The sequence below is a fragment of the Simochromis diagramma genome, unplaced genomic scaffold (assembly GCF_900408965.1).
Source record: "Simochromis diagramma unplaced genomic scaffold, fSimDia1.1 OVJJ01000585.1, whole genome shotgun sequence".
Classification (NCBI taxonomy): Eukaryota; Metazoa; Chordata; class Actinopteri; order Cichliformes; family Cichlidae; genus Simochromis; species Simochromis diagramma.
Genome location: NW_024387398.1, coordinates 3,022,233 through 3,045,844, shown reverse-complemented (window position 1 = coordinate 3,045,844; position 23,612 = coordinate 3,022,233). Strand labels below are relative to the sequence as shown.

The window sequence follows — 23,612 nt, the reverse complement described above, 5'->3', positions numbered from 1 at the left end:
AAAAGAAGGAACGGAAATGTGCCGAGAATGAGAGCATATTATGATTTAAAACGTGCTTTTCTTTAACTCCACCAACATGCAGAAATCACATGTCAAGGAGAAATGGTAAGAGAACAGCTGAAGCGCCACCAACCCTTAAGAACATGCACGTCCACCAGCAAGATTCCCCGCATGGACTGTTCCAGATCCTGCCAGGCTTCACCTGGTGTTTGCTGTAGCGTCACCAAGACCAGACGGAGGAAGGTGGTTTTCCGCTGCACAGACGGCACCTCGTACTCGGAGGAGATGGAAACCGCTCTGGAATGCGGCTGCTCCAAATGTCCGTTGTAACAGCACGGCAGTTTGTTTTGCAGCACTCACCGCCGCCTTTTTGTGAATTCCACACATCAACGAAGTTGTCGCTCGGAGAATTTTCCACATTGATGAGCACCAGCATGATGCAATTTTTACATTTCCACATTTTGTTTGACCGCTGCCAATTTGCTGCCAAGAGAAACGACAAACAGAAACAAAAATGGGACACGTGTGTGTGTTTTGACAGAGAGAAAATATATTGTAAGATATAAGTGAGAAAAAAACATAGAAGTTATTTTTATTATGGATTTTTTTTTCTAAAAGATGATAAAAGGACTGATTTTTGTAATATGTTGATTATATAATGTGTTGCATAGTATAAAAAATGTTATTTTTACCTTGTAAGAAGTACACAGCAAAATAGATTAACATTCCTTAAAAGTATATGAATTTATATATGTGTAAATCTATATAAATATTTACCCTAACCCAATGAATTTTATATCTTCTAAGTGTATTTGCATGATGTTAATGTGAGTGCCAATGTGTGGGACACTGGGAGAGAAGAGCAGAGAAGAAGAAGAAGAGCTCTGTTGATTCCACACAAAGGAAAAGGTGGCAGGCTTTTGAAGTCCTCCTTCTTGGAGGCTAAAAGCGAACTGTATGTGCCTAGCTAACCTGCTTCTCTATATAATGGACATTATCCTCACATGTGAGTTCCCATAAAAGACTCTTTTCACAGAGATGATTTAACAGTTTGCTCTAATATTGTGTCATTCTTGTTTGCTGTTGCACGCCACACTTGGAGCCACATAAGGTTTGACATTAAATTGGAAAGGCATCTGCTATTCATTGGAAAATGTTATGAATCAGAAATTCCCATAGAAATCAATAATAATGAAAAACATGCTGTAAATTCAGCATTATGCTCACTCTGAACTTGTTAGAGTTAGACTGCTGAGATTTAAAACATACACAAGTGGAGACGGGAAGACATCTTTTTTGAGTTATCCTTTTAAATAACAAGAAGTTTTCTCTCAAGAGTCACTTACTGAGTGTAGCTGGTTGTGCTCCGAGGTATTTTTTTACACCCATAACAAATGGAGTGATGTCACACCTGCATAATACCTACACGTCAGTGCTGCAATGTGAGATGTCAAACTTGGTATAAATGGCAAATACGCCAATTCTCGCTGTTTGCTATTCAATTAATGCTTAACAAGGACAAACTGTTTCAATAACAACAATACACCAAAGTCACATGTTTTTGCCTTAACAGATAAGGATGTCAGAAATTATTGAAAAATGTTGCTGATTTATGCAAGTTCACTACTTTTGATGTGCCTGTGTTGAAATCCAAAAGGTTTGCTGCAATATTTTCAACAGCTGCTACTGAATTGTTTTTGGATAAATAAGCATCATAGTGTCACATGTAGCAATTCACACCAGTCCATAACAACAATCAAAATAAATGTGTGGCCTTACGTGGTATACCTCTCCCTAATCTCTTAATTAGATCGTATTTTAAGGTCCTAGGAAATATAAAAACCTCAAATTAAGTAATATAAAGCCTTAACCACGTGGCAGTTCTTTCAGTTTGAAAGATTGTCTGTAGAAAGTGCCTCATAGCTTTGTGATGAATGTGAAACTGCAGTACCACGTACCGATTTCTGTGTTTTACCCTCTTTTGTAAGAATAGAGCATTTGTTGTGTTACAATAACAATATATAATGCAAGAACCAATATTTGCTTTAAAATGCATATGGAAGGAATCATTTTATTGTAAAGGTGAAGATTTTGGTAATTCAATAATGGTTTTAATTTGAGTGTTGACATTGTAGGTGGAGGTTAAAAACTATTATGTGCTCTTGTTGGCCAAAATGTAACTTGCTCCGGTGTGATCACAGCAAACCTCCACCATCACAACTAAAAACAGCTTCTGTCAGTTTGTCACATAAGAGAATCTGATTACACGCAAGAAACAACAACACGACTGAACAAAAATACATCACCTGTGCAGTTTCTTATTGCCCACAGTTGATTAACACAATTAAAAGTATTAATATGATGTAACTACTACTGTACTGTTTACTTTATACAATGTTGCTTTGTTTACACAGAGGCAAAGCATCGTCAGTAAATTTACAGCTCTGCTATTAAAGGTTTGCAACAGTGTTAAAATGATGATTTTCTACACTTTTATTCTTCTTGCTTCTTCACTATGAACATTTTCCTTTCCTTCCCTACTTTTCTTCCAATGTTCAAGAGAATATTATCTTTTCCCCACAGTGTCTCCTTCATTCACAACCTATCCCCTTTCATTTTCCTACTTGTTAGCTTCTATCCTCATTTTTACAGCAGTTCCAGCCTTTAACTGTCCCCTCTTTTCCTTTTACCCACTGCACATCTTCGTATCCTGATACTGATTGCTTAGCTTTTCATTCTGAACAAAATAAAGCACCTCAGTTATTAGTTATTGACAATGAAAATAACTGTAAAATCAAACGTGTATATGTCCTAGGTTTAAAAAACACGATTATGTGAGTGATAATTGATACTTATGTTGAATGTTAAAATTAAACTACCATTGAAACTATAATAATCTTTCATGTGTGAGTTTTTAAATACAGTGTGCCAGTGGAAAGTGTGCTTACTGTACCCAGTCTTCAGTCACTAGAGCTCAGTCCACTAGAGCACCTTTGGGATGGGGTGAAATGGGAGATTCACAGCTGTCTTACTTGCAGTATGATGCTGTCATTATGGTATGTCACCATGCAGTATGTCAGTATGGAATGTTTCCATCACCTTGTTTAATCAATGCCATAAAGAATTAGGTCAAGAAGTCAAAGGGGGTCCATCCAGGTTCAAGCTTGGGTCCTGTACCAGAGGCCTGGGAGCTTAAGGGTCCTGCACAGTATCTTTGCTGCTCCGACTTTACTCCTCTGGACAGAGAGCTCGGATTTTGTTCCTGGGATCTGCTGGAGCCACTCTCGTAGCTTTGGGGTGACTGCACCGAGTGCTCCGATTAACGCTGGGACCGCTGTTACCTTCAAACTCCACATCTCCTCGAGTTCTTCTTCAGCTCTTGGTACTTCTCCACCTTCTCATGTTACTTCTTCCTGATGTTGCTGTCGTTTGGTACATCTATCAATGTAGCAGTCTTCCTCTGCTTGTCCACTACGACTATGTCCGGCTGGTTAGTCATCATCTGTATCTGGAAGTCCCACAGAATCTTAACTCAGTCATTCTGGACCACACTAAGGGGCGACTCCCATTTTGACCTCGGGACTCCCATGCCATACTCGGCACAGATCTTCCTGTATACTATACTACACTTTTTTTTATGGTGTTTCATGTATGCCCTGCCTGCTAGCGTCGTGCACTCTGCTGTTATGTGCTGGATTGTCTGAGGGGCATCTTTACAGGGTCTGCACCTGGGTTCTTACCTGGTGTGATAGACCCCTGCCTCTACGGATCTTGCACTGAGTTTCTTCCTGTGCTGCCATAATTGTGCCTCTGTGCTTTCTTTCAGTCCAGCTTTGTCCAGCCATTGGTAGGATTTCTGAATGTCAACAACTTCTTCTATCCCCCGGCCTTCCATGATGGCTCCTCCTCACTTATAACTCACCAGTTATGGCATTAAACATATTGCTGCTCCTGGGCTGGTCTGCCATTACCCTTGAGTTGTTGCTTTCTGATGGTGTGTTGATGCTGATGGACAGTTGACTGCTGCAGTTAAGACTGATTGCCTCTCCTTGAAAATGCTACTCCATTTGTATTTTAAGTTCACATTTTTTGCTTAATATTGATTTGAACTGTAACTTCTGAATTCTAAAAAGTACATGAAAAAAGGACGTGCCATTGATTTTATTTGAATAAAATTTCATTTAGCGTTTGTAATAGGTTTAGGTTGTAAATGAACACCTGACCATACCTGATTGGAGGTAAGATGGTTACATAGAAAACTGGGTGTTTGTTATACACTAAAGGTAGGAGTTTGTGACAGTTATCCTTAGTGGTTGCAAAAGGTGCAAAATGCATCTGCACAGAGATATGCTTTAGTGGTTTTAAACTCAGAAACTCACAAATAAAATGTCTTAAAAGTTTTTAGTGCATGCTATTAACTATTAACATCAATCCAGAAGAATACTTATCTTTGAACTAGTCCAACAGGACAGGTCTGCTTTCATTTTAGACACTGAGAAATGTTTTACTTTCAGAGAAATATAAAAGTGTTTCACTCTGATAACAAGAAACCCACAGAGAGTTTTGCTGTTTTTTTTTACAGATCACACTGTATGTTATACGAGAGCCTTAACATTTCCCTAATGTTATCTGGTTTGCATGGAATCCAACCCTTTATACTAATTAGCATGCAGGCAGCTGAGAAAGTCAAAACATCCTGACTAATGTTAATTGACCAGAATGTTTCTCACCAGAAGATGGCAGCATTGTACAGATAGAGAGGACATAGCATGTTGATAACTTAGTGATTAGAGCCTACTGAACAGTCATATTTTGTTTCCCTAAGAGGGCCATCTAAATTTATACATTTAAACAGTGCTTAACACAAGTCAAGCCAAAAAAAGAAACTAAAAGGAGTTTGTCCTGGATCAGTTGACCAGCTCTTTATTTTAGGTGTGATTTTCACATGTTTTTGATGCTAATATAAGAGAGGTAGAGGTGGGACCACAAGCCAACCCGCAGCAGCACAGACTGAGAGTAAACAAAACTCACAGTTTGGGACATCCCACGATTGTGTGCTCACACAGTTGCTCCAGATTTCTTGCTCCAGATTTCCTGGCTGTACATTCATGTTCCACATTTCGTATTCCACAATATCACAAAGGTACTGTGCTGGATTTAGATTTGGAGAATTTGGATGCCATTCGAGCACAGTGAAGTCATGTTTTCAACACTTTGTGTGCTCAGTAGCTTGTGTACTTCTTGGTACACAATGTTGCCCACACAGTTACACCAAAATCAGGCCAATTTGCTATTACAATGCCAATTACATACATGGATGTAACCTTACAATCCAAATGTCACAGCAGCAGACCAGTCAGTGCCTAAACTTCTGTTGTCAGGTTTTGTTTAGCTCGTGCAAATTATTGGATCCGTTTCCTGTTCTTAGCTGACAGGACAGACACCTGGTGTCCTCCTTTGTTTGAGCTCATCTGCTTGAAGGTTGGAAGGTTTGTTAATTCAGGCATTTTCTTCAGTGTGAGCTTCACTTGGTGGCTGTTTGATGTTTCTGTGCAGTGTGAGAAAAAAAGTGTATTATGTGGTGATACATTATATAAGTTTCATATAGATTTTTCAGAGCACTAAATGCAAAAGGTAAAAATATATTTAAAAAAAAAATGCAAGGTAATGTCTTTTGCTCGTTTTTGTCTGACCAGCCGAAGCGTTTGTCCTCTTTCCCTCCCTTCACCAACTGGTCACGTCAGCTGGTTCTGCTGGACGTTTCTTCCTGTTAAAAGTGAGTTTTCCTTCCCACTGTCACCAAGTGCTTGCTCATAGTGGGTTGTCTGATTGTTGTGGTTTTCTCTGAAGTATAGTAGGGTCTTTACCTTACACTATAAAGCACCTTGAAGTGGCTATTATAGTAATTTGATGCTATATAAATAAAATAATGAGTTACCTAGGAAATCATGTCAAGTAAATCTATTCACATTTTGAAATAACGAGCATTAACCAACGTGCTGTACAAGTAAAAGGAATAAGACAGAGCAGGAAAATACAGAAAAACACAAGTCAAACAAGAGGAAAACAAAAGAAGAGAAGAGTTGACGCAAGTACATCTCAAGTAAAGAATTCACACCACTCTTTTTTGTGGTTTCCGTTTTTGAGCTTGTGTTTTTGTCTTTCAGCTTTCACTGCATGCATGCACCTTGCTGTTGGTGAACACTTCGCTTCAACGTGTTTTTGCTACATGTCTGTGTTAGCGCTAGCCTCTAGTCTTGGTTAATTTTTAGATTTAGATTTAGGGTCACATGTTTAGCTTAGAGGTTAAGCAGGTAACCATGTGCAACAAGGCAAAATGCAACCTGAGGTCCCCCGTTAGATAGAAAGTGCTTAAGCATAGAAAAAAGTCCTTCAATGAATGGTTGGAAGATGCATGTTTAATAAAGCTCTTGGAATGCTCCAGTAGAAAAGTGCTACATAAGAATATGTCCATATCGTCATCCTCTGTTTCTTTCTCTCTCTTCTTTCCTGTCTCATCTTCTCATCTGCATAACTGTCCTCTGAGCCTAAATCATGTCCTATGTATAACTGAACATAGGACACGATTTAAGAGTAAAAATCTTGATTATAGGGTGGAGTAAGTGTTTACATTAAGACGTCAAAGCAAAATTTTGACTTCCTGGTGGTCTAGGTGATGCTTGGATTACCAACATCAGCAAGGCACTTCCTCTAAGCACAATGGCGAATCAATTCAAGAAAAAGACGTGCACAGGAAATAATTTGTCATCCTTACCATCAGTGACACCATGAAATCCAAGAAACCCATACATCAAATGTAAATAAAATATGAAGAAATCTATCCTAGGTGCTATGAAACAGACACTGATCCATGTTAGAAATAAATGACCAGCTTATATGTGCAAAAACCGACTTTTTAAATAACCTCCTACACAGCTTATATTTGGTTTATAAAATCTCATAGAAAGAAAATCTAAACAATGTATTATACACGCTATTACATAACCAATTCATTATTAATACAAATTATATTAATGATTAGAAAATGAATCTGTGTTATCATTAAAAGCTCAGGGATTTTAAACATATAAGCCATAATATTGTCTATCCATATACTGTCAGCATCAATCTGTTTTTGTAATAAAGCAACAGCGATCTGTTTCTATTCTTCAGAAAAGACTAGGCTCAAAGCACTGTGTAAAAGTGCACAACAGTGTAGGAAACAGAAAGAGTGTGCAGCTAACCTAGTAAACTAAGTTGTGGTTGACCATTCCTCAGCTTCCGAGCAAACACTGAGTGTAATTACTCAGAACTACTGTGACCTGTACCAGAGAATGCTCAAGGTTCAAAAGCGCAAAGACGATGATGTACTTTATGTTCTCTAGTTGAGATTGTGGGTCAGGTGGTTACAAATTGTGATTCATGAAGCTAACTCTCAGTGGTCTTAAAGAAACTCCAGAGTCTCACAAATCCATCAAACAAATCATTCTAGCATGGTCTATGTTTTGCCTCTGTATCAAATGGATTTGAAGTCATTCTGTGATACTTGCTGCTAACATAGCCACAAACCGATTTTACTGTCACTTTTTGGTGATCTTTGCAAATACAAACATGTATAATGAGGATAGAAATTAATTGCTTAAAAATGTTAAGAGCAAACTATTTTGAATGTTATGCATGTCTTGATTTGGACAGTAACTTGGAAATAATGAAGTCACATGCAGCTGCAGTGCTGTGGTTGCTATTGTGTCTTAAGTTAACAATCAAACATTTGTGACCTCATATTTTAAGAGTAAAGTCAGTTAAAGAGTAGAGGTGGTGAAAAATTACTGTAAAATGAATGAAAACAGTTTACATGTTTAAACACCTTGTTTGTTCTCTTTGGGTTAATATGTGATATAAAAAGTATTAGAGTGCCCTCTGGTGGTAGCAGCATCATCAGACATGTGGAATGCATTTGTGCAAAAAGTGGGATGATAGGATATCCATTTTAACCATTATTTACATTTTTAATAAGCATGACATCAAAGTAGTTATATAATAGCAAAAAACCCCAATTTGGTTTAGAATGAATAAACAATGAGATCAATAGTGGCACTAAAGTCAAAGCTGAGGGTTCCACATATCATGGATATTGTTTGCTGTAAAAATAACAACATCAGCAAACTGGCCGAATGAGGTGAAGGAAATAAAAAATAATATAGACAACTGTTAATTTTTTCATCATTCTTAAAACCTTATTTTCATGCAGTCAAAATGAGTCTCGGTTGATGTGTTGCTCATCTTCAGAGGGTGTTATGTCTCGAGAGAGGGAGGGGAATTCACACAGGACACAAGTAGAGACCTGGGTGAGAGCTTTAGCAGTGTGTGTGTGTGTGTGTGTGTGTGTGTGTGTGTGTGTGTGTGTGTGTGTGTGTGTGTGTGTGTGTGTTGTCATAGTCTGGGCAATGACAAATACTGTTTCCTTAGTTCAAAAACACCTTGAAGAAAACAGCCATGATTATGTCTACTTTTAAAGAGACCTACTCTTTATAGATTGTTTTAGTTATTTGCACATAACTTTTGTGTGTGTGTGCATTTGTGGGCACTGAGTGCTCCATTATGTACTGACTAGACTGCAGATCTGTGAAACTTAGTCAGCATGCTAACATGATCATGTTACACAATAGTGATACATTTGTTCTTACTGTATACATTTTTGAATTAGCATAAACTTACTTCCTGTGTCTTAGTCCAGCGGTCCCCAACCCCCGGGCCTCGGACCGGTACCAGTCCGTGAGTCGTTTGGTACCGGGCCGCGAGAGTTGAGGCTCAGGTGTGAAATGTATGGTTTTCAGGGTTTTTATCGGTTTTCATCGTTATTTTGTTATCGTTTTTATCGTTAACTCGGTTTTCCTGGGTCTTTTCACGTGTGTTATGAATAAATCTTATTTTTTTCGGTACCGGTACTAGTTTTATTTTGTTGTATTTATCCGCGACACCTTAAAGGCCGGTCCGTGAAAATATTGTCGGGCATAAACCGGTCCGTGGTGCAAAAAAGGTTGGGGACCGCTGTCTTAGGGGACCTAAAGACACAGGAAGAGACCTAAAGCCCTCTCTTTTGAAGCTTGAATCTGAATCTATAAAGAAGTGGAGCATGGAAATCAACATAAACATAAATAAATAGCACCAAGATGTTGTTATTATTGTGCTCATAACCTGCTTCTTGGGGGTATTTTTTCTTCTTCCCTTCATTCACAACCCGTACTTAAACAAATTTGAATGAACCACTGTTAATAGATAAACGTGTGGAAAAATGTACTAAAAAGAAGTGGAGAACGTTTGCTGTCAGAAATACTGAATATAAAGTACAAAGCTGAATCGGTTCTACGCCCGTTTCGAGGTTAGCCAGGCGGCTAATGCTATCTACCGCCTGACTACCGAGGACAGTGACGTCATCAGCGAGAGCCCGGTGACCAGCATCGCGGAGCATGACGTCCGAGCGGCACTGAGGAGAGTGAACACAAGGAAAGCGGCGGGGCCAGACGGCATCACCGGCCGTCTGCTGCGCTGCTGTGCTGACCAGCTAGCAGGTGTGTTCACTTACATCTTCAACGAGTCCCTGGCGAAGTCTGTGGTCCCCACATGCTTCAAAAGATCCACCATCATCCCTGTGCCCAAGAACAGCAAACCCTCATCCCTGAACGATTACCGGCCAGTTGCACTGACCTCGGTAGTAATGAAGGTGTTTGAGAGGCTGCTGAAGAACATCATCTCCTCCTCCATCCCAAACACCACAGATCCACTGCAGTTCGCCTACAGATCCAACAGATCCACAGAGGATGCCATCGCCCACGTCCTACACACCACTCTCAGCCACGTGGACAAGAAACAGGGTAACTATGTGCGAATGCTGTTTGTTGATTACAGTTCAGCGTTTAACACAATAGTGCCCTGCAGACTGTTCACAAAGCTGAGGGATCTGGGACTTAACAGCCGTCTGTGTGCATGGGTGTTGGACTTCCTCACTGGCAGAACTCAGGTGGTGAGGGTGGGCAGGTGCTTCTCCAACAGCATCACCATCAACACAGGAGCACCTCAGGGATGTGTCCTCTCGCCACTGCTCTACTCCCTCTACACTTCAGACTGTGTGGCCACCCATGGCTCCAACACCATTGTGAAGTTTGCTGATGACACAGTGGTGTTGGGTGCCATCTCCAACAACGATGAGGCGGCCTTCATGGATGAAGTGAAGAATCTGGCATCGTGGTGCCAGGACAACCACCTCCAGCTGAACGTCAGCAAGACCAAGGAGCTGGTGGTGGACTTCAGAAGGGGTCAGCACAGAGACTACAAGCCCATCATCATCAATGGAGCTCCAGTGGAGAGGGTGCAGTCCTTCAAGTATCTTGGTGTCCACATCTCCTCAGACCTGACATGGTCTGCCCACATTCAGGTCCAGACCAAAAAGGCTAGGCAGCGCCTGTATCACCTACGACAACTGAGGAAGTTCAGGGTCTCTCCAAAGATCCTCAGGATTTTCTATACAGGCGCTGTGGAGAGCATCCTCACACAGAACATGACATCGTGGTTTGGGAACAGCTGTGTGAAGGACCAAAAAGCTCTCCAGAGAGTGATCCGTACAGCAGAACGCTGCTGCAGGATTGCTCTCCCCCCGCTTCAGGACACCTACACCAGGAGATGCCGGACTAGAGCAGCGCAGATACTGAAGGACCCATCCCATCCTGGCAACAAACTGTTCCAACTTCTGCAATCTGGTAGAAGGTTCCGCATCTTCCGGGCAAGGACAGAGAGACTCAAGAGGAGCTTCTATCCCCAAGCCATCCGTGCCCTAAACACACACACCCGCCCTCTCACATCATCTATAATTGACTGAGACAGGACTCTTCCAGACACTAAACCAAGGCACAATGTACATTTCAAATTCCTTTAATTTTAAATATGTTTATATTGTCTCCTGTAAAATAGTCAGATGTCTATTCATATTAATATACAGAATTCACCCGCTTGCTGCTACTACTGCACATTCACCCAGTGTATATACTATATGTCTGTATATATATATATATATATATATATATAATGTTCTTCCTCTACACCCCCCCCCCCCCCCCCCCCCAATTTTTGCACATGTCGAGGAGCGTGTCAGCCTACATTTCACTGTGTGTTATACTTGTATAACTATGCATGTGACAAATAAAGAACCTTGAACCTTGAACCTTGAACACTATAAATAAAGTACAGTTCTGTGTAAGCTGTTATTCTTGATTTAGGTCAGAAATGTTTACAGTCCACTGGGAATGTAAACATTTTATCATTTACTCAAACTGAAACTGAACTATGATCAGCAAATATTTGGATCAGTTCTAATGTACCTACGACCTTCTTTCCTGTTATAACCCTTAACACCAAACATTGCAAACCTTTATATAAGCAGGAGGTGTATGTTTGTTCTTCCCCACAGATGTTTTTGTGGTCAGGCTATGTTGATTTTTAATGGCTTTATTAAAATTATTGTGCTTTGTTCTTTTAGGTTAAGTATTAACTGCATAAGAAAACAAATTTGCTCAACCATTTGAAATTAAAATACACATCTGAACATGACTTGTGTTTGGCTGTACTGGTTAATAGTACCTGACACCCTTCATTCTTCTTTCATTCACACTTTAATTTTCATTTATTTTATTCTTTGAAAACAATAGTCTGATATATAACAAAAGTTGATCAGCACTGCTTTTTTATCTGGTGACTAAAATCAGGAGAAACTTATATTATAAGTACCAGTCTTGAGGGGGCTTGGTGTAATTGTAGAGCACCCCAAAAAGTGAAAAAAGTACACTGTTATCTTCTTGTCCCTTCACCCAACTGAATTATTTTATCTAGAACTCCCTCCCCATGTATTGCTGAGCCAAGAAATCAAAGTTCAAAATGAGTTCTATAAATGATTGAGCAGACTTGACACCGATCAGTGTCACTGTGGTCTTGATACGGGTAAGTTATTCTCTGTAATGTGGTATTGATATTGTAACATTTTTACATCTATTTTTTATTGTTTTCCATTTAAGCTTCACAAGCTTAACAACGGGAGAACTGAGAGACCTGACCAAGTTTCTGATTTAAACTCGGAAGGTTTGTTTCTTCATTTTTTCAGAATGCTCTGCCATTACACACAAGTTAAATATGACTTTATTTAAAATTGTACTTTTCCCTCGGGAGTATATATCTAGAGAGTCTATGATTGCTAAAATCTCCGAAGAGGTTTATTTGTTGATATGGTTTAATATGATCACTGTGCATTTTAATAAAATAACAACAACAACAATATGAACAATATCCAGTCAATTTACAACTAAATTGAGAAAATGTTTGCATTTACTCAGTCCTCATCTCAGATGCGACAGATTGTCTAAAATATTTTTTTCACATTTTCTTCAACAGGGAGCCATGAGGACCCAGTTTGTGCTGCTGCTTTCTGCCACTGTACTCTGTGTAAATGCTAACATCTCTGAGCGTTACCAGAAGTTTATAAATCAGCATATTTTTCAGCGGATGAGTGTTGACAGGTGTACCAGCGTGATAGCTAGTAGACGCATTAAAACTGCCGACAATGAGTGTAAGGAGACCAACACCTTTATCAGAGCTACCACGGGTCTAGTGAAACCCATTTGTGACCGTGCAGGAGAGCCATATGGTGAGATGACCAAAAGCACAAAACCTTTTGACATTGTTGTCTGTAAACTAAAAGGGGGAAGGCCAGGCCACTGTGAGTACCGTGGGAACTCTTACACCAGAAAAATTGCTATTAAATGTGAACAAGGCTTACCTGTGCACTTTGACAGAGACATTGTAAACTTTGAATAAATATTTGCTCTGCACTTTGGTGCTCAATAAAAATAGTTCCATAACCTAATAAACAATAAAGCTGCACTGTGTGTTGCATTAAAGCTGCTAAGTTGTGACTGTAATCTAACGTATCCTGCGTTATGTGATTATTGCAATTGATCCTTCACTTTTATCTTTTATCATATGTCAACAAAGAGGAGTTCTGGGAAGAAGGGCCATGTTTTAACCCAAAACAAAATCTTTTTAATCTCCTAAACCTTACCAGCCCTGAAAATAAAAGTTAAAAAGTGATTTTGAAAATAAATAAATCAGCAAATTAAAAAAAAACTATATATATAGGCAAAAAAACACAAGGTGCCAATGGGATGCAAACAGCTAGGCCTCCAATGTCCTAATGTGGATTTTGACACAACACTACATAAAATTTAGGGGTGCACAAGACATCAAACTATATAGAGTCTGGGTTGTCTGGCTGTTGGGAATTTCTGAATATTAATGTATAGTTACAATATGATGCACCTAGGACTTCACTTCTCTGGACAGAGATCTTGGATGTCGTTCCTGGGATCTGTTAGAGCCACTCTCCTGCTTTGGAGATCACTAATTTGGGTGCTTCATGGGGACAACCGTTGCCTTCACTCTCCACATTTGCTCTGGCTCCTCTCTCAGTCTTTTTAGTATATTTCAACCATCTTTCTTCCTAATATTGGTTGGAACAACTACATCTATCACTATGGCCTTCCTTTTCTTCTTGTCCACCACTGCGATGTCTGGTTAGAAAATAAGCTGTTTAAAATGTTTTTGTCTGCAGTAAAAATTTCCTCCATCCATCACTGGAAGTAAACATTAATTGATGATAATCCCAAAGAGTGTGATACAGCAAAAGGATAATGATGCAAACAGTTTATTGCTAAATGATAACTGTCACGGTCCTGTGTCGGTGACCCAGTGTTTTGTGTCATTATATAAGTTTTTGACTTCACCATTGTTTATCACCGTTGGTGTTTTTGGGTTTCTGTTTTGTATTTCTAGCCCCCTAAGTTCTCTAGTATTTCTTGATTTCTAGTTCTTGGGTTTTGTTCCCGTGCCCCTCGTGTTTAGTGTAGGTTAAGTTTTGTCTTTATGTTTATTTTCTTGTTCCCCAGTCAGTCATGTCTCATGTCACTCCTGTCCCTGTGCTTCACGTTCCCTTTGTTTAGCATCAGGTCCGTGCCTCTGTGCCTGTTGTGTGTTTCCTGTTTTATTTTGATAGATCCTGTCCTGTGTTCAGTGTTTTGAGTTTTGCTTTTCCCGTGTCTTGTTTCGTCTGAGTAGTCCCAGCTGTTCCCCATCCTCTCATTATCCTGCCGGTGTATTTTAGTCCTCAGTGTTCCCCTGCTCACCGTGGTGTCGTCACCATGGTGTGTTTTTCCTCTGTGTTTATGGTAATGTTCAGGCTCCCTCAGGTTTTGTTTTCTAGTTTCCTAGTTTGAGTTTTGTGTTTGCGTTTCTAGTTTACCTTTCTTGCATTTCTTTTGAAAGTTTTTCCCCAGCAATAAAGCTACTGCTTTTAGTTTATAATTCAGTCTCCAAATCCTGCATTTGGGTCCCACATCCTGCCTGCTGCACAGCAAAACATGACAATAATATAGAAAGAGAAAGGTCTGACTTCATATAAATCCTCACGTGTTTGGTTTAGTGCAAAATAAGTGGAACAACATTGTCCTTTGATATATCACACTGATATATCACTAACAGTATTTTCTCTAGGCATTTTGCAGTTTGGAGAATTTGACTGAAACAGTATTGCAGCACAATCACAAAATGCTATTTTTACTCTGGACATACGATTGTCACACAACCTGTTTTGTCAACCATATTTCGTGTTTTGGTGTGTTGGTCATGTTGTGTTTACTCTCAAAGACGTCATTTATCAACGATCAAAAAGTATATCATAAATTATAATGTAAAATCTTGGATACAATTTTCCATAATTGCCTTTTTCTGGTAATATTTAGCCACTTCTTTTGGCCCAATAGAGCAACTAAGCAAAAAGTGATGTCTTGGAACTTTTCTCTTTGTAACATGGCTGAAAATTTTGGACAGGAAATCTATTCTAGAATTTTACTTGTGTTGTGATGACTGCTCGTGTCATGTATGTTCATTGGAGACAATGAGATAATTTTAATTTTGGAAAGACATTTAAAAACTAACATTATTACAGACCAATCAGATTGTTTTAAAATGGTTACCTCCCATCTCATTGTCCCCTCCCATCTCATTGTCCCCTCCCATTTGATAAAACCACATTAAGATTAATCATCTTGCAGTGAAATCTAATTTTAACTGAGGTCTGAACCAGACAATGTTGATCATATTGTGCATAGCTCTTTTACTCACAGCTGGGCGTAAGTATGCATCTGTGTTCAGTTTTCTCTGTGTTTCAGTAATTGTTACCTTTTACACTTGGATAAATGTAAAGGATTGACTTTATTTTTCAGGATGCATGGATGACCAAAGCTTTGTAACAAAAAATGTTCATCTTGGAGAAGATGTGACTCTGACGTGTAGTCGCCGGTCTAACTTGTCAGGATTACTTTTTTGGATCCGAGTTGTTGCTGGAAATCTGCCTGAAGTCTTAGGGGCGACCTACACTTTTGCTCAGGGCACTGTTAACGAAACTCCTCGTATTACAACAAAGCAGGAAACAGGAACATTTGTTCTCCGTATAATTCAAACACAGCTCAATGACACTGCCTTCTATTACTGTGAAGAAGTGATTGAACTCAAAACGACAAAGTGGAATATTACTTTCCTAAGAGTCAAAGGTAAATGACACAATATTCTCCTATTGATGCTCAACTTTGAATTTATTTTGATTTACACATTTATTAACTACCTCTCATTGTAAGGTTTATGCCATAGCTGCCCTTAATTAACAGTACTTACTAGTTAATACTAGTTATTAGAAAAATGATTTTTCATGTTTCTCTGTTGGATAATGCACCAGCATGCAGACGCATATGTTTATAATAAAATATCAGTATTATACTTGAATTCTTAAAAGTACTGTTTAGCAAAAAAGCTGAAAATATAGTAAAGTACTTTACTATATTTTATTAAGATACCAAATCTTATTCACTTGCATTCCTGAACAGAAGTCAGCTTAAATGAGTGTATAACAACATGAATTCAGTTTGCTGTTTGTCTAATAAATAACAATATAACTTTTGCCTTTAAAGAAGTTTGTGGCTGATTGATACATTTTTCTGTTTTCTTGTTTTCATGATGGGTGGTAAAATACTTTTGTTAAGAATCATACATAAGTTTGAGGGACAGTTGGTGGCATAAGTTTAGCTTTATTCATGACTGTGAAAAATAACAATTCTTGCAGTGGTTTTAAATGAATTGTACATAGTTTGTTTTATTTTCCAGGACCAGAACCTGACATCCCCGTTGTCATTCAAGAGTTGCCATCAGCTCCGATATATCAAGGAGACTCAGTGACTCTACAGTGTTCAGTCCTCTCTGACCTGCAGACGAATACATGTCCAGAGGATGTGTACTGGTTCAGAGCAGGAATGGATGAAACACATCCCAGTGTGATTTACGTTTATAGAAGCAGTGGTGATGAATGTGAGAGGCAGTCTGATGTTCATTCTCCTCGAAAATGTGTCTACAACTTCTCAAAGAACAATATCAGCTCTTCTGATTCTGGAAACTACTATTGTGCTGTGGCAACATGTGGACATATCATTTTTGGTAATGGAGCAAAATTGAATATTAAAGGTAACAACCTTTATGTAATATATACATCTTCAGATTATTTCTAGTTTTCAGGAGGCACATTTAAGGAAATGTTTTCATAGCGATTAACCTTTCATGTTTGATCCTTTTGTTTTTCAGACAACATTAGGTCATTTGGTGATTCTCAGGTGGTCAACACGGTTGTGTTTCTTTTGTGTGCTGCTTTGGCAATAAGTTTGATGGTTATAGCCTTACTGAGTTATGTACTCAAGAACAAGAAATATAATTGTTCGAATGGTAATCAGTTTTCCTTTATACTTATTTATACTTAATTTGCAGTATATTCTGAATTTCAGTAAATCTTATTTTTATTTTAGGTTCCTTTAATTCAGGTGCTGTAGCAGTGCAACTGAATTATACCATGACCACTAGTAATCAACTAAATCAGAAGGTAAGTTATTTTAAACATACATACATACATTGTAACACTACTGTTATTACTTTTCTATATTTGTCATCTCACAGTTTTTGTGAAATATATTATTTTTTCAGATCTCACAGGATACAGGGCTTCATACTGTGGTTGTGTTCAGGTTGACTAAGACAGCTATGATGATGGAAAGAGATATACAAGTACAGCGCAATGACTAAACCTGTATGGTGCTTGGGACCTATGGTGGATTTGGCCCCAGATGTCAGCCTAATGTGTACCTTAATCAAGCCATGTAATAACAACATGTGCCGGATAATAATAGTGCAAAAGTAAGATGATGAACTCTTTTCAGACAGCGCTTTTCTAGTCTCCCGTATTACTCAAAGTGCTCTATACAGCATGCCACATTCACCCAATCACACACACTTTCTCTAAACTGAGTGCTTCCTAACTACATTCATACAAATTCACACTCTTGACATGCAGACTAAAGGGTTCAGGGAACGAACCACTAATCTTACCCTCAGCAGGTGACCTGCTCTACCTCCCGAGCTACAGCCACCCGGTGGTAAACATGAGTAAACCCTCACTAGGTTTTGGATAAAGTGTGCACTCGCAAACTTGTCAAACCTGCATTTGAAATGTTGGCTACCACAGCAGTATAGTATTGCAACATGGTATTTGGGTCTTCTAACTAAAATTGCCATTGCCAGACCTGGCCAACATCTCGTTGGCATACACCCTGCCATGACACCAGTCAGTCACAAGTGCCAGCTTGATGCCAGACCTGTTTTCCATGAGCCTGGGCCACATAAACCAAACCATAATTGGGCTAGATGTGGCATGCTATCACATAAACAGTGGCACATACGCCAGGCCTGGCCCATATCTGGATGACATACCACTTACTATGCAGGAAGTCAGCCAGCAATGCCGGCTTGGCACCAGATCCGGGCCAGACCTGTCTGCCCTGTGGGGTATCATCAGTGTGTCTAGTGCCTGATGATCCTCAACTGCGATTTCCATATCTATGTGTAAATGAAAAATGTGGACATTAATCAGTTATAAAATCATTTTTTGCTTCATTGTAATAGTTGTTTGTAAATGTAAAAAGTAAATTTTAAAGCTGATAACAAAGTTCTTTATAGTCTTGGCAATAATGAATAGTCTGACTTAGAACAACAATGAGCCCAAGAATTTTGTGAGGAGCAGCAGGAAGAGGGCAGTGACGGTGAGGTTTGAAGGAGGGAACAAAAAAGACAGCCGGAGCCGCAGGGCCTCCCCAGCACAGCAGCAGAGATTCAGAGAGATTTGTGAAATGGTCACTGCTTCTCACTGGTCCTCTTGAAGCCTTCTCTCCTGGTCTCAGTCTGCACCTGCACCTCAGTCTCTCCTTCCATACCACTGACGTCCCAGTACGTGCAATTTAAAAATGAAAACTATGTGGCAAAACCCCTCTTTTGCCACATGGTCATTGCTGTGCATCTTGATACAAAAATATCAAAGTGACATAGCTCAAAATTTTAAATGAAAAAAGCTGCACAAAGTCCTTTCAAACCACATAAAATGTATTTTGAGTCTTTACAAAAAATCAGTTTTGAGATACAATCATTTTCATAAACTGTAGCAAAAAATGAAAATCAATAAAATGCATATCGGACGCAATTTGACAACATGACAACAAAACAACATCAAAATAAGCTATTCTCAACAGTGCAATCACACTTCTAAGTATCACAGGAACCTATATACAGAAAGGCACAGTGAAATATAAGTGTTCAGTAGCCCTGGTGGAGCAAAAACAAAAATAAATACATTCATATTTTGCACAATTTAGCAACATGACAATAAAAAGCATTAAAAAGATCATTTACAATAGTGCAGTCAAACTTCTAAGTGTCACGGTAAATTTTAGACAGAAAGGAACAGTCAAATATTATTTTTCAGTAGCAGTGGTGGAGGTGTGATAGGCCCTGTGACAGTTCCTGTCCACAATAACGCACCAAGCCACTTTGCATGCCTCATACTTGAATGGTGTGCACTTCCCACACAGCTTTCACTTCCTGTGCCCCTTTGTGGCTTTGTTTTGACCAGGTACCACTTCAACAATGGCAACTGGGGCTTGTTGGTAGCTCCAGTGGGCTGGTTGTGGGGACAGCCCAAACAGAGCTCAACGATCAACTGCTTCTGGAAATCGTTGTGTGTCATTGACTGCTGCTCCAGTCTGCCACAGAGCTCCTTGTGACAGAAATGTCTATAAAGCGATGCAGCACTGTCACGTACCACTTCCTGCTGTTTCTACATGAAGAATAGGAGCCAATCAGCTGGTCTGACAGGTTAACTCCTTCTATAAAGCGGTTGTAGTCCTTTACAGCTGGTGGCACTGGCACCTTAACCCTTCAACCTTGCACATCCTTTTCACAGTGTCCCCCGAAAAAGCACTGTGCTGAGCTGAGCACACACTCACCTACCTTGCGTCCATCCACTTGATAAAAATGAGAGGGCCCTCTCTGATCCATCTGATTGTCCCTCGTGGAGATTTTTTTGTCAGGGCATTAACTTTGTGATCTTCTGTGATCAGCAGGAGGTCACACAAACAGATTCCCATGACACAAACATGTACACACACACACACACACACACACTCTCTTGCATATGCATACACATGCACACAGGTGCTTACACGTGCACACACATACACACATGGTGCCTTGTCTTTTAGAACCATAGGGGGCTTTTACGAGGGGAGGTGCTTGTGTAAACTGTAAACTGTAACTGTCATGGAAATAAATAGCTGTGTGGAAGGCTGCTCTTTGAAGAAGTTGGGTTGGTGATAGGTGAGGAGCATTGAACTCCAAGAGCTTGGTTCTGACCAGCCTTCCCCTGCTAGCAAGTAAAACCCGGTTCCGTCTTGTTTTTGTCGTTAACAAGAATTCGTTTCTAAAATAGCGGGCCCTGTGGAAGCGCAGACCCAACACATATGACCCCTTATGAGCAAGCACTTTGGCAACAGTTGGAGGGAAAAATTCCCTTTTAATAGGAAAAAACCTCAGGCAGAACCAAACTTGGAGAGGGGTGGCCATCTGCCACGACCGGTTGGTGAGAGAGAAGGAAGACAGGATAAAGACATGCTGTGGAAGAGAGCCAGAGATTAATAACAAGTATGATTTAGTGCAGAGAGGTCTGTTAACACATAGTGAGTGAGAAAGACTGACTGAAGAAATACTCAATGCATCATGGGAATCCTCCGGCAGTCTAGACCTATTGCAGCATAACTAACGGAGGATTCAGGGTCATCCGATCCAGCCCTATCTACATGCTTTAACAAAAAGAAAAGATTTAAGTCTAATCTCAAAAGTAGAGATAGTGTCTGTCTCCCGAATCCAAACTGGAAGCTGGTTCCACAGAAGAGGGGCCTGAAAACTGAAGGCTCTCCCTCCCATTCTACTTTTAAATACTCTGGGAACAACAAGTAGGCCTGCAGTGTGAGAGCGAAGTGCTCTAATAGGGTGAAATGGTACTACAAGGTCATTAAGATAAGATGGGGCCTGATTATTTAAGACCTTGCTTGTGAGGAGCAGGATTTTGAATTCAATTCTGGATCTAACAGGAAGCCAATGAAGGGAAGCCAAAACAGGAGAAATATGCTCTCTCTTTCTAGTCCCTGTCAGGACTCTTGCTGCAGCATTTTGGATTAACTGAAGATGTTTCAGAGAGTTTTTTGGACATCCTGATAATAATGAATTACAGTCGTCCAGCCTGGAAGTAATAAATACATGAACCAGTTTTTCAGCGTCACTCTGAGACAGGATATTTCTAACTTTAGAGATGTTGCGCAAATGGAAGAAAGCAGTCTTACATATTTGTTTATTATGTGTATTGAAGGACATGTCCTGGTCAAAAATGACTCCAATAAAAAAAAAAAAAAAAAAAAAAAAAATGACTCCAAGGTTCCTCACAGCGTTACTGGAGGCCAAGGTAATGCCATCCAGAGTAAGAATCTGGTTAGATACCATATTTCAGATTTTCAGGGCCGAGTACAATAACCTCAGTTTGATCTGAATTAAGAAGCAGAAAGTTAGCGGCCATCCAGGTCTTTATGTCTTTAAGACATTCCTGCAGTTTAACTAATTGGTGTGTGTTATCTGGCTTCATGGACAGATAGAGCTGGGTGTCATCTGCATAGCAGTGAAAATGTATGCTATGTCTTCTAATGATGCTGCCTAAGGGAAGCATGTATAGTGTAAACAGAATTGGTCCTAGCACTGAACCCTGTGGAACTCCATAATTAACCTCAGTGTGTGAAGAGGACTCTCCATTTACATGCACAAACTGGAGTCTATTAGATAGATATGATACAAACCACTGCAGCGCAGTACCTGTAATACCTACAGCATGTTCTAATCACTCTAATAGGATATTATGGTCGACAGTATCAAACGCTGCACTGAGGTCTAGCAGGACAAGCACAGAGATGAGTCCACTGTCAGAGGCCATAAGAAGATCATTTGTAACCTTCACTAAAGCTGTTTCTGTGCTGTGATGAGCTCTGAAACCTGACTGAAACTCTTCAAATAAACCTCTGCAGATGATCTGTTAGCTGTTTGACAACTACTCTTTCAAGGATGTTTGATATGAAAGGAAGGTTGGAGATTGGCCCATAATTAGCTAAGACTGCTGGGTCTAGAGATGCTTTTTAAGTAAAGGTTTCACTACAGCTAGCTTGAAGGCCTGTGGTACATAGCCGATTATTAGAGATAGGTTGATCATATTTAAGATTGAAGCATTAATTAATGGCAGGACTTCTTTGAGCAGTTTTGTAGGAATGGGGTCTAAAAGACACGTTGATGGTTTGGAGGAAGTAATTATTGAAGTTAACTCAATTGGAGAAAAAGAGTCTAACTTAACATCAATGGTACTAAGAGTAGCTGTAGATAATATTTCATCTGTGGGATGATTATTGGTAATCTTTTCTCTAATGATCAAAATTTTATTTGTGAAGAAGTTCATGGGGATGGTGTTCGTTCTGTGTTGTAGCGTCCTGATGACACCCCGTTTGTGCTCCAGTGGATGTTGAGAGTCAAACCTTAGATACTGATCCGTATGTGTAGGTTTACGGTACACGTCAGCTTTTAGGTGTCCCCCATTACTGATGGAAATCTCACAGTCTAAGAAGGCTAACCTGCCACTTTTCATATCCTCCCTGGTGAATTTGATGTGTCGGTCCACCGAGTTAATGTGATCCGTGAATTGTGGTACGTCCTGAGATTTGATTTTTACCCAGGTGTCATCCACATATCTGAACCAATGGCTTGGTGGTGTTCCAGGGTAGGATAGCAAAGCCCTCTTTTCCACTTCTTCCATGTACAAATTGGCCATGATTGGTGAAACTGGTGAGCCCATGGCACACCCATGTTTCTGCCTGTAGTACTGACCCTTGTATGTGAAGTAGGTGGAATGAAGACACAGTTCCAAAAGCAAACACACTTGGGCGATGCTGAGAGTGGTCCTGTTGCTGAGGTTGGTGTCATCCTGTAATCTCTTACACACTACCTCCAACGCCTGCGTGACTGGGATGCAAGTGAAGAGAGATGTAACGTTGTACGAGACCATGGTTTCATCTGCCTCCATAATGACATCTCTCACCTTCTCAACAAAATCCAGGGTGTTCTGGATGTGATGTTCAGAGCTGCCCACCAGCGGGTTGAGGATCGAAGCCAGAAACTTGGAGATGTTATAGGTGACAGAGTTGATCATGCAATCGGTCTTAAAGGTGCACCCTGTTTATGTATTTTTGGTAAACGATACAGGCTTGGTGTAGGTTCACCTGGGTATAGCCTGTGGTATGAGGTCCGGTCAATAGCCTTGTCTTGTTCTAACTGCTTCAGTCTATCACCCTCTTCCTGTAGCCATTTCCTGGGTCTCATTTCAGGGGCTCATAAGTATTTTCATCACTGAGTAGTGACAAAATCTTCTCATGAAAGTCTTTCTGGTTTAGCAATACTGTGCACCTACCCTTGTCTGCCAGAAGGATGATAATGTTGTTGCCATCACTAAGTGATGTGAGTGCCTTCCTCTCCTCCATGGTGATGTTGCATGCTGGGGCCTTTGCATTGCTGAGACAGGCCGAAACTTTCGTCCGTAGTTGCTCTGCTTCCACTTCTGCAATATTGTTGTTACGAATTGCTGTTTTTGTGGCTGTGATCAGCTTCACTAGCGGGATTTGTCTTAGTGTGACAGCAAAATTCAGCCATTTAGCAAGGATGCTTTTCTCTCTTTGGTCCACCCCAAAACTGGTCGACCCCAAGGATCAGGTCCCCCGACACAAGCAAAGTAACATAGTGTACGCTGTTAAGTGCCAGGAGGATTGCCAGGATTTATACATCGGGGAAACCAAACAACCTCTGGCGAAGCGGATGGCACAACACAGAAGAGACACCTCGTCAGGCCAGGACTCTGCAGTCTATTCACACCTGCAGGCCAGTGGACACTCTTTCAAGGATGAGGATGTGCACATCCTGGACAGGGAGGAACGCTGGTTTGAGCGTGGAGTCAAGGAGGCCATTTAAAGTCAAAGTCAAAGTCAAAGTCAACTTTATTGTCAATTCTG

General features: G+C 40.1%; 2 protein-coding genes across 2 annotated transcripts in view; both read left to right on the top strand.

Annotated features, from left to right (window-relative positions):
- The window catches only part of slit3 (slit homolog 3 (Drosophila)), a 236,253-nt gene extending 233,363 nt beyond the window's left edge, over positions 1 to 2,890 (top strand). The window contains exon 38 of the mRNA XM_040010459.1: positions 83 to 2,890. Within this exon, the coding sequence (XP_039866393.1) occupies positions 83 to 330 (248 nt within the window). The 3' untranslated portion in view covers positions 331 to 2,890. The remainder of the gene's footprint in view (positions 1 to 82) is intronic.
- Positions 2,891 to 12,867: 9,977 nt separating this feature from the next.
- LOC120720685 (signal-regulatory protein beta-2-like) lies at positions 12,868 to 17,622 on the top strand. Its single transcript, XM_040010460.1, has 6 exons — positions 12,868 to 15,230; positions 15,324 to 15,650; positions 16,258 to 16,611; positions 16,729 to 16,866; positions 16,947 to 17,020; positions 17,122 to 17,622. Exons 1-6 carry the CDS (start codon positions 15,188 to 15,190, stop codon positions 17,218 to 17,220), a joined length of 1,035 nt encoding a protein of 344 aa, XP_039866394.1. The 5' UTR covers positions 12,868 to 15,187; the 3' UTR covers positions 17,221 to 17,622.
- The last annotated feature ends 5,990 nt before the right edge of the window (positions 17,623 to 23,612 follow it).

Bases quoted from the DNA above. Each gene is read 5' to 3' on its own strand.
- LOC120720685 (XM_040010460.1), top strand. From the start codon at position 15,188: ATGTTGATCATATTGTGCATAGCTCTTTTACTCACAGCTGGGC. The intron at 16,867-16,946 runs GTAATCAGTTTT...TTTTTATTTTAG, and splicing joins GAAATATAATTGTTCGAATG to GTTCCTTTAATTCAGGTGCT. The intron at 17,021-17,121 runs GTAAGTTATTTT...TTATTTTTTCAG, and splicing joins GTAATCAACTAAATCAGAAG to ATCTCACAGGATACAGGGCT.